General features: G+C 50.9%; 1 protein-coding gene across 1 annotated transcript; it reads right to left on the bottom strand.

Moving 5' to 3' along the window:
- Window positions 1-5,134: 5,134 nt before the first annotated feature.
- On the bottom strand, window positions 5,135-6,287 carry LOC116796810 (C-C motif chemokine 3-like). Its single transcript, XM_032707728.1, has 3 exons — window positions 6,104-6,287; window positions 5,535-5,643; window positions 5,135-5,385 (listed from the first exon to the last, which is right to left on the bottom strand). The coding sequence occupies exons 1-3, from the start codon at window positions 6,264-6,266 to the stop codon at window positions 5,292-5,294; spliced, it is 366 nt and encodes a 121-aa protein (XP_032563619.1). The 5' UTR covers window positions 6,267-6,287; the 3' UTR covers window positions 5,135-5,291.
- Between the last annotated feature and the right edge of the window lie 4,338 nt (window positions 6,288-10,625).

Raw genomic sequence — 10,625 nt, 5'->3', positions numbered from 1 at the left:
CGCACGTGTTCTTGCTGTGCATTGCTCATGTGCAGCACCGTGTTCCTGCACACTTAATGGATGTTGGAATGATTTAGATGGGGCAAGAGGAGCTGGGATATGCAGGAAAAATGCTTGCACAACCACAGGTGGAGTCAGATGCACCGCAAAGAGAAGTGACACTGGGGTGTTAGTTTAAAACCTGAATAAATATTTGCAGCAATTAAACCTTGTAAGCTGGTGCTTCTGATGCTCACATTCACTTGCAGTATTGACCACTGGATGTGAGATTCTCCTTCAACTGATGGAAGTATGAGAAGCCTGAGCCCTGTTTTCCCCCAAGGCAGGGAAGAGAACACAGTTCTAATCGGTAATTACAATATATGTCACCCTGAAGAATGAGGTGTTTATCTGATGGTGCTGTCAGCTCAAAGCCCAACTCAGCTGCCTAGTGAGGACGTGAGGACCAGCAGGCAGCAGAGGGTGCTGTGATGCTGCTCTGTGCACAGCTCAGACGTGCTCAGAAAGACCTGGCTGGGAAACCCTGCATCGCTCCTTGGGAATCTCTGCCAATTCCTATGTTCCCACACTGCCATGAACTTGCTCCTGTTCTGTTCCTGGAGTTTAACTTGACATCATTCTTGACGGGGATTCAAAAATTGCAAGCACTATATTCCGAGAAGTGATTATTGCATGCACAGCTTAGTCCCGTGGGTATGAGCCAGCTCCCCAAATTACAAAAAAAATCCTCTATTGGTTCTGACACCTCATTGTCATTGTCAGACTGTGGAAATGGCCTTCTGAGTGGATTCCATCCATGACTGCCAGGAGCATGTGGGACCCCACAACTCCTGTGCTATGTGATATTTTTATTAATGCTATCTGTAACAAGCATTGGCCTGTTAAATTTGCAGAGCATGGAAGAATCGTGGTGTGTAGTGCAAAGAGGGTGAGAGAGGCCTGAGAACAGTCTAACAAGGGTCATTGAACAATTTCAGCCTTTGTTTTCAGGCTGGAAAGGACATGATGTTCTGGTCTCAAACTACAGCGAAGAAAAATGCTGCAGCAGTGAGAAAGTGCTGGGAGATCACCTGGAGAGCGAGGAATTCTGTTCCTAGAGTGAGTGGTGAGTGTTGATCTTCTGTGTGGAAGTTGATGACTCTCTCCAGCCCTCTTTCTGTGTTTTCTCTGAAAAACCACTTGCTCTTACCCCAAGGGCCTCTCTCTTCCCTCACAGAAACCTGAGATGGGAGCTGTTACTCTTGCTCATCAGGATGCTCCTGAGCTGAGCCGTGGCAGTGAGCAAATGCTGTTCAGTCCTTGGGGACAGCACATCCTCTCCTGGGACCTGTCTCTTAAAGACCAACCAGTTCAGATTCCACTCACCCGGGTGATCCAGGGTTGACTTGGTTCTGGAAGGTGGACACCACTGCCCATGTGGATCATCCCTGAGTCATCCTGACCTTTTCCTCCCTGTGCTGCTGTTGCTGCTAAGGAGTCCATCTACCAGCAGCAGGATGAGTTCACATCTTGCCTTCACAGACTGCTGTTGCAGAATTGCACACAAAGCAAGCTCCTTCCTCTTTCTCCTTGCAGACAGGCTGTAATCCCTGTGTCTGTGTTGCTCCTTTGCTTCTCTCCAGCCTCGTACCCTCTGAGCCAGCAAGGTCTGTTGGCTCTTGTGCTCCAGATATTTGTTCTCTTCTGCTGGAGGCAGCTGCCAACTGCCTGTGTCCTTCCCAGAGCATCCCTGGCACTTGTGCTCCAGCCTCAGGAGTGTGCTCTAGGCTGGCACCCTGAATTTGCCATTGTCACATGTGCTCCCAGCCTGCTGCTCTTGGTGTTGGGGACTGTGGTGGGGACACAGACCTGGCACGGGGACAGCTGTGCTGAGTCCTTGGTGGCAAAAATCCCAGGTCAAACTGGTTTTTTTCACACAGCTCTATGGGCAAAAGACAGGCCCAGGTGCAAGACTCAGCTATGTTTTGTTATTTCTGGTTCTCTGCACTCTCTGGACTCTTCTCCCATCTTCCTGCAAGGCATTTTCAGGAGTAGCAGGGTCAGCTTTTTGAAGGGGCTCTGGACATAGAGGGGAGCCCACCCTGGGACTGCACTGAGGCATTTAGGCCAGGGTAGAAAGCAGATTTCATACCAAAGAGCACTTTGAATCAAGAGTGATACCTCTCCTGGGAGGAGAAGGCTTTGTCACGCTGAATTACACCCAGCAGGGTTCAGACATGGAGTCTGCAGGAAGGAACTGGCTCTTAAAAGGATGGGAAAGGGCTAATGGTGGCCATTACCTCCAGGCCTGGTCCTAAAAGCAAAGCAGAGGTGTGACAGTGTGTTACCTGCTGGGGCCATAATCCAGAGTGCTCTCCCTGGGGAATTCACAGAAGGAAAAATCAGTCCCCCTCAGCTGAAAAGTGGGAGAAAGTGTCCAAAGAGCCAGCTTTGTGGCTGGGCTGTGGAAGTGGGGGATGCTGTGGGTGTTGGGGTTCACAGTCCAGGGGGGACAGAAGAGAGGGACCATTAAGTAATCCTCCCTACAAGTGTGAGTCAGTCCTACATCCTGTGGTCAAAAAGGAAAGGGGTACAAGCTGACCCCAGAATTAATCTTGTACCAGTAAATTCGAAAGGGAGATTCCAGAGAAAGAGGAAGTCAATAGAAAAAGCCTGAAAATTTAAAATAGTGTTTATACAAATCTTTCAACTCAGCAGTGAGGCAGCCCAGGAAGCTCTGAAGGACTTGCAGGAGATGATCAGAGAGAAGTGTCTGAAGGAAACTGAAAGCAGAGAAATAGAAACTCCTGATGATCCCAAAGGAGATTTATTGTTCTTAGGCACTACAGAGACGTTGACATGTTCCTGAGGATGTGGCAGCAAGGCTGGAATGCTGGGATGGGTACACGCAGTGAATGGGAAGAGTAAAATGTTAGTTGTAAACGTTTAGTTTGTTGTAAAACTACATTCATTCCTGGGGAGCTGGAGCAGCAAGAGGTCAGCTTAGGAGATTGGAGTGTCTGCACTACCAGAGACTCTGCCTCAGCCCTGCTCCTTCAGGGCAGAGAAAGAGGGGCTGTTAGAGATGGGAGTGTCCAAAAAAGGAGATTCTGGAGGAGATTTGGAAGAAGTGCTATTATTCCGTGATTCCAGACTGAATGGTGGAGCTGAGCAAGCCAGAGCAGTTTCAGAGGGAAACAGTTAATCACATACCAAAAAGCCACAACCACTGAAACCACCTGCAGTCCTGGAAGGGAACAAGTGAATCTGGTGCTTGTCCTGGGGATGGGAGCAGGCAGCTGCCACCTACCCGGGCTCACGGGGGTTGTGCAGCCCTGTAGAACACTGGATTCCAAAACAACATTGCTGTTAGTGGCACCTTTTGAAACAGGACTCTAAACCACCTCTGTGAATAGGCTCTTGTAAAGACAAACCATTCACACTGAGAAGGAATATCCAACCTCCAGTCTGGATGGATTCTGGATGGATTCTGGATCGTGCTGGTTGCACAGCAGGACTGATATCCATGTGAGCGTGGTTGGTTTTTATCTGCCCTGCTGGGGTCAGAAACCTGCATGACAAAATTCTTTCATGTGGAAACCCAATTTCCCCTCTGTTGGTATTCCCAGCCAGTTTGTAGCCGTGTGTCCCCACTCCAGCAGTGCCCACTGCACCTCCTTCCAGCCCCGGGGCTGACTCTGGTGCCTTCACATGGATCAGTCCCTCGTTTCCCCAACCCCTCAACCCAAGCTCTTCATGTTTGACTCTTCTCATGCTGTTTAACACCAGGGTCATGGCACAGTCCTGTGATGTGTATTGTGGGTCTTTCCCTGCTGACAGGCTCCCAAACCGGAATGGCCATTGCTGCTCTCCCTTGTTCCCAGCAGCACGCTCACAGTCTGCTCTGCTGACTCGAATCCCTTCTCTGTTACTCCAGCCCTCAAGGTCATTATAATCTCTCTCTGTGATATCCTGGCCTGTTCTAGATTGATGATGCCATCTCGTTTTGCCGCATCAGCACATTTCCTTTGCCTTCTCCTGCTTTTTGTGCCAAGATCATTAAGGCAAATGTTAAGCAGAGTAATTTTTGAGGCAGAAACTCGAGGAACTGTACGGGTAACCCCCCTTTCAGCTGAAGCAATTATCCTGCTCCTTTCAGGCAGCTCTTCACCGAATTTACTTTTCGAATGCCAGTCACATCTTCTCTGCCTTATCTAATAATTTACTATGTGGCATCATTTCAAGTGCCTTCCTGAAGCTCAGACAAGAGAGATCTACTGAATTTCCTTCATCAGAAATATCTCTGAGCTTATAAAAGGAAGCTATTAGTTGGTGTGCGTCAGGATATTTAAAGTATGTCAAGATAATAAATTAAAACAAAGATAGTATCAGCTATGTTGATTCTTTTATGGATTTTTGATTTTTTGGGGGATGTTTGATGATGGATTCAGTGTGAGAATAAGGTTGATAACACACTGATGTTTTAGTTGTTCTTAAGTAGTGTTTACCCTGGCCGAGGACTTGAGGAGCTGCATAAAAAGCTATGAGGGGGCATAGCTGGGACAGCTGACCTGAGCTGGCCAAAGGGATACTCCACCCCATAAAACATCATGCCCAGAAGGGCCAGTTGGGATTTGGGGACAGGGTTTGGCATCAGTCAGCACCTGCCGAGCAGCTGGATTGTGCATCACTCGTTCTTCTTGCGTTTTCTCACTTTTAAATGACTATTATTGTTATATTTTACTTTGTTTCAATTATTAACCCATTCTTAACTCACAAGTGTTACTCTTGATTCTCCTCCCCATCCCACCGGGGTGGGGAGAAGTGGGTGAGTGGCTGAGCCCAGTGGCCAGTTGGGCTTAGACCATGACAGCACTGCTCAGGGCCCTGGATGAATTATCACCTCCATCCCACATGTCCTGCTGGAAGCACCAGCTGGAGCTGCAGGACGAGACTCTTTGCCTCATCCATCTGCAGGAGGGTCCCTGTGGGTCCCTTCTCCCACATTGGGGCTCCGGCAGGGAGGCCTCAAAACTGACTCTTCATTAACAGACACGCTGATATAATTGAAATTATCTTTATTTTAGTGTATTATTTCGACATAATATAAATTATTTTTGTGCTTTCTTTTTTCTTCTTCTTTTTTTTTTTTTTTAGAAAAACATTATTTAGTTTAACTTAAATAAGTTAAATAAAACAATTTTCCCCCTTGAAGGAGGCTGCAGGTCAGGGGCTCTCTTGTGTGCCTGAGGCTGGAGGCCACACAGGGCTGTGACTGTGGGCATCACAGGTGGCAGTGAGGAAGAGTCAGGTCAGTTCTTTTGGGTCTGGAAGTGCTTCAGGCGCTCCTGCACCCAGGGTTCCCGGGGATCCACACACAGCTGCTTCCCCTTCTTGGTGACCATTCTGCCGGGAGAAAAAACCCACGTTGAGGTGCTGCACAGAGGGCACGAGGTGCCCACGCTGGGTCCCACCAGCAGCACTCTGAGTGTCCCCAGCCACGTCCCCAAGTCCCTCCCGGCCACCCCGAGCCCCTGGCAGTGGTGGGTACTCACATCACCCCCGGGTTGGTGCAGCTGCTGCTGGTGGTGAAGGTGGAGTTGATGAGGCGAAGAGGGATGGGGCGTTGTTGGTAGGAGAAGCAGCAGGTGGTGGGGACGCCGTCTGTGAGGACAAAGGGACAGAGGGACAGTCCTGGTGAGACCCCAGCTACAGCACAGGCTCTGGCCCCACTGGCACGTGGTGTTCCCCAAGGATTTGCCATCTCCCACCCTCCCCTTGTGTCCTATTCCCTGGCAGTGGCTCCCCAGGAGAACCCTGGCCCCAAGCCTGCATCCCACACTGTGACAGACTCCTGCTCCCAACCCTCCATCCCACACTGGGACACAAGTCTCCTGCCCCCAACCCTCCATCCCACACTGGGACACAGACTCCTGCCCCCAACCCTCCATCCCACACTTGGACACAGTTTCCTGCCCCCAACCCTCCATCCCACACTGGGACACAGTTTCCTGCCCCCAACCCTCCCCACAGCCCCACGAGGGTCCCGCTGACAGGGATGGGGCTCTCCAGCAGCTCCCGTGGAGCGATGTCCCTCCAGCCCTGGGAGGACACAGTGACTCACCGAGATGGGCCTTGGACAGGGAGCAGGAGGCCACGAGGAGCAGGGCGAGCAGGGAGGCTGCCAGGACCTTCATGGTGCTGTGGGGCCGAGGGCTCTGTGAGCAGGGCTGGAGCTGGGGAGGCTGCAGGGCTCTCTCTGCACGATGCTCCACCGCTGTGGCCATGCTCTCCTTTTATCCCCGTGCGCTGGGCGGGCGCAGGGTTTCAAGGAAAGAAAGTGAGCGCATCATACCGGGGAAATTATGTCAGGATCGGCCAGTTTTGCTGAGCTGGAAAAGGAAAGGAAACCGCAGAAGGGGAAGGGACTGCTGGCCACGAGGCTGCAACTTTCAAGATGCTCCTTGAATGCTTGGTGGGGACTGGTTGGAGCCCAAATGCCAACAGTGACTCTGCCACTGCTGCAAGGGCTGCACAGGCCATGAGGCAGCTTGGGCTTGTGAAGCTGCACAGCCAGAGCTCTGATGTCAATCCCAGAGCCAGAGCTCTGATGTCAATCCCAAGCAGGCAGCTGTGAAGGATCAACAGCAAGCAGACCCTGGGCAGGGATGTGCTCTGCAGCAGCCCCAGCAGCATTGCTGTGTCGGGGGCTGTGGAGAGAGTCCCTGGATGGAGACCCCAGGGCAGCTCAGGGGCCCTGGCATGGACACCCCCAGCCACTGCTGCTATTGCTGGCAGAAAACCACTGCCAGGAGGCAGATCCCAACTTCTGCCCAGGTTTGCCACAAATACCAGTTCTCTCCCTGCTGCACCACAGGGATCCAGAGTTCTCTCTGTCACGATGCATTGCACATGTTCATCTCCACTGATAGCTCTAGGTCTTGCTTGGATATTTAGGGAAGGAAGGATCATGTAGGAAGAAGGTTGTGTTGAGTCACTGTGGGTCTCACATTTGTCCGTTTTTGCTGGTATTAAGGTCAAAAGCAGTGTTCCCATATGGGAAAGTTTGCAGACCCATGGAGTCCCTGCATATGCAGGGACTGGACTCTGTTGCCCTGCTCTGGGGCTGGAGCAGTGGGCTCAGCCACCCTTCCTGTCCCTGGGCTGAACACAGGATTTACACCTCTCAAAGAATTTTAGTTTGGGCTGCAGCCTCTTTGTGGCCGAGCTGTTGCTATTACTGCCTGCCCACTTCTACCCAAACAGGATAATTTCATCCAATTTAAGGTCTCTCTTCTGACTGAGCCCTGAAAAGCAAACACCCCCATGTCAGGACACGTGAGGGGACTGAAAAGGGGCAGCATTTGCAATGCCAGAGGGTAATTCCCAAACATCCCCCTCTGTGGCACACCCAGAAAGAGGGAGCTGCCAAACTCCTTCCTCCATTTTTTTTTTCCTTTTCCATCCTTTCCCTGATGCTGCCCCATGGTGCCATGAAAGGTTTGTTTACTTGTCTCCCAGCTACCACACAAACCCCTGGCTTCCCCTGGCCTTCCTGCTGGCCCTGGCTCGGGCATGACTAATTCCTGCTGCCCTGATTCAGGGGGAAAAGTCCCACTCACAGAAATGCTGAGCAATGCCAGTGCTTGTCCTCCCATTCCCAGCACCTGCCATGGCCTTTTGCCCAGCAAACCTTCCCCAGCCAACAGGGGCTGCATCGCTGCCAGGTGGGACAGAGGTGGGAATGGATGTAAATCATGCCCTGGAGTGGGTCAGGAGGAGCTGGGCAGTGCTGATCTGGCCTCTAGTGGAAGAACCAATCCAGCTGTTCCAGCTCCCTTCTCCAAGTGCCCAGGTTTCAGCTGTTTCGGTTTCAGCTGTTTCTGTTTCAGCCGCTCTCTCTGTGGGGCTACAGAGGAATAAATACTCTCTATTTAACAGTGACCAAGGTTTTCATCTGTGACATTTGAGAAAGGCTTGGAGGAGAGGTAGTACCTGCTGTAAAAACTCCTATTTGTCCCATGTCCCTGGATGCACAAAGGCAGAAGGAAGGGACTCAGTTCCTCAGAGGAATGGAGATCTGCATGAGTGTCTTTTCTGTTGAGGCCATTGCAGAGGCACTGGGTGGTTTCTCTTAAGCTCAAAGCATCCACTGTGTGCAGAGGAATCCCAAGTTCAGGGCCAGCCAACAGAAGCTTTTTGTGTTTTCATGAACCTCTCTGCCCGTAAACCCTCACGTGTCCCACAGAGACCTGCTCCAGACTCTGCCCTCCAGCCAGCCCGTCCTGGCACCTCTCCTGCCCTCACCAGAGCCAGCTCTGCTTGGTGCATGGAGGAGAAGTGGGAGGGAGGACAACACTGTGCAACAGGCTTTTATGATGAAGGAAACCAGAAACTGCTCTCTGGGTCAACCACAGGCACAAGATGCTGAGCTGCCTCAACACAGGGTGGGTTTTCTCTGGGGAGGCAGCCCTGAGCCAGGAGTGAGCTGGGCTTGGACAGGGGCCAACAGCCAGGGATGAGCAATGGCAGTGGACAGGACTGGCTTGGTGGGAGCCCCTTTGCTTGCCCAAGCAGAGTGAAAAAGAGTGGGATGGGCAGGAGAGTAGCACTGGGAACCCACAAGTACCAGGAGGGTGGTAAGGGATATCCCCCACCCAGCGGGGAGAGAAACTGAAATCAGGGCAGTGATAAACAGAATGATCTGTGGGCACTGGCCTCAGCAGTTACCAGAGGAAGACTTGTCATCCGGCAGGAACCACAGGAAATCTCACAGTCACGAAGATTATTTCTGATGGAAAAGGCAGCAATATTTCCTCTTTGCTGCAGAAGTGACTGGCCAAGCTTTCAGTTCTCCATTTAGATGAGGGCCGGATGGGACTTCTTACTGGATGCTGATGAAATACTTTCCATTATAACTGGAATCAAGGACATTTCAACGAATTGCAGAGAACTGCAGCTCAACAAAAGTAGATAGTTTAAGGAATTAAATATAAGGAACTGGTATAAAGGGAGAGTGAAGAAATGACTTGCAGTTTTATTTCTCCTGTCATGGAAGACCCTTGAAAGCAGGGCAAGAAACACAGGAAACCAGAAACTTCAGCTTTGCATATACAAATTTGAAAAAATAAAGGAAAGGAAAAGCCTATTAGTTAGGAAGGGGGGTAAATACCAAAGAGGCCACTTCTTTTTGGCTTGTCTTTGCATAAACAAGACAAGAGGTTATGGTCAAGTACTCAACACAGTAAAAATTTAGTGCACCCAGGTGAGAAAAGGCAAAAGAGAACAAATAAGTAAGGAAGAGGTAGGTAAGGCAGGTGTAATCAAACAAAAAAGCCCCAAAGATATCCCTAACTTTCTCCTGAGCCCGGCTGTGGCCATCTCATTAGCAGGAAAAAACTCACATGGAGTGGGAGAGGTACCAGAAAGCCAGAGATGAGCAAACATAGCACTAGTCCTGCATGACCTGATGCTTTTGGCACTGCCTTGCATGAGTCTCCCAAAGAAAATGAGGGAATTCAAGTCTCAAAACCACATCACCCTCTGGGGCTGTTGTTGATGAACCACAGGGTTCATCCAGACTAGAAGGCAAGGGATGATCTCCATCCCAGAGTGTAAGAGCACAGCATTGCCTCTGGTCCCCAGGCCTGCTGAGGGAAGCTCAGTCTCTGCCTCAGCCTGCAGCCAACCTTAGGGAAGCCTCTCCAGCTCTGCAGAGAGTTTTCCCCGAGGACAAAGCCCTGCTGCTGGCAGCAGGCTGCATTCTGACCCTGAGTCAGGGCAGAGGGATGTTCTCAGCACCTCTTTCAGGAGAGGCTTCCAGACACCCAGGGACCTGCACTCGGCAGCACTAATGGGGTGACAGCAGCCTCTGCCTGCCCCGTGCACCAGCCTGAGGTAGGAGGAAACCACAGGCAGAAAGAAATGAAAGAAACTGCCAACACCACCACTGTTATGCAACATCCATCTGGGAAGTGACACTCATTGATAAAAATTATGCAAAGGGGTCCCGTGGCTTGGGGTTACGAGGAGAACCCAGGTCACCTGCCAGCCTCACCCTGCAGAGAGCTGTCACTGACCCTGGAGTGCATTGTTTTATGAGAGTAACTCAGCATTCAAAGCAGAATTCCTAGACCAGTCCCCACTGATACATTTTAAATTCCAATTCCCAAATGTCCCATCCCCCTCCGAGGATCCTGTGCTATGCCCTGCACAAAGAACCACAACCTGGGGCAGGGAGTTTTCTGTGGTCCTAAATCAAAGACTGCTCTTCTCCCTCCAGCTTAAGTGGCTTCTGCACCAGACTGCTGCAGGAAGGAGAGTGGTAAGAGCAGGAACAACCTCTCCCCCTGCAAGAGAGGCTGCAGCGCTCCCACTCCCATGGGGGCTGGCATTCCAGAAAATCCCAAGGGGAACAGTATTCTGCTTAATCCTTGGACTTGCAGCACCAAAGAGCAGCTCTAGAAAAGCTGGAGATGTCAAGTCTCATTTTCTAAAGAATGCCTGCAAAAATGCTTTGGCTGAGCATGTGCAATTATCCAGTCACAGGCAAGAATGTTCTTTTCAATTAAAAGGAACAATTCCAGATGATATGGTCCCATGGGGATTGTGGCAGATGACTGGGCCCAAGGTCGTTGGCTCGTACA

The sequence above is a fragment of the Chiroxiphia lanceolata genome, chromosome 20 (assembly GCF_009829145.1).
Source record: "Chiroxiphia lanceolata isolate bChiLan1 chromosome 20, bChiLan1.pri, whole genome shotgun sequence".
Taxonomy (NCBI): Eukaryota; Metazoa; Chordata; class Aves; order Passeriformes; family Pipridae; genus Chiroxiphia; species Chiroxiphia lanceolata.
Note: the sequence above shows the minus strand (reverse complement) of the source record. Positions and strands in the feature narration are given on the sequence as shown.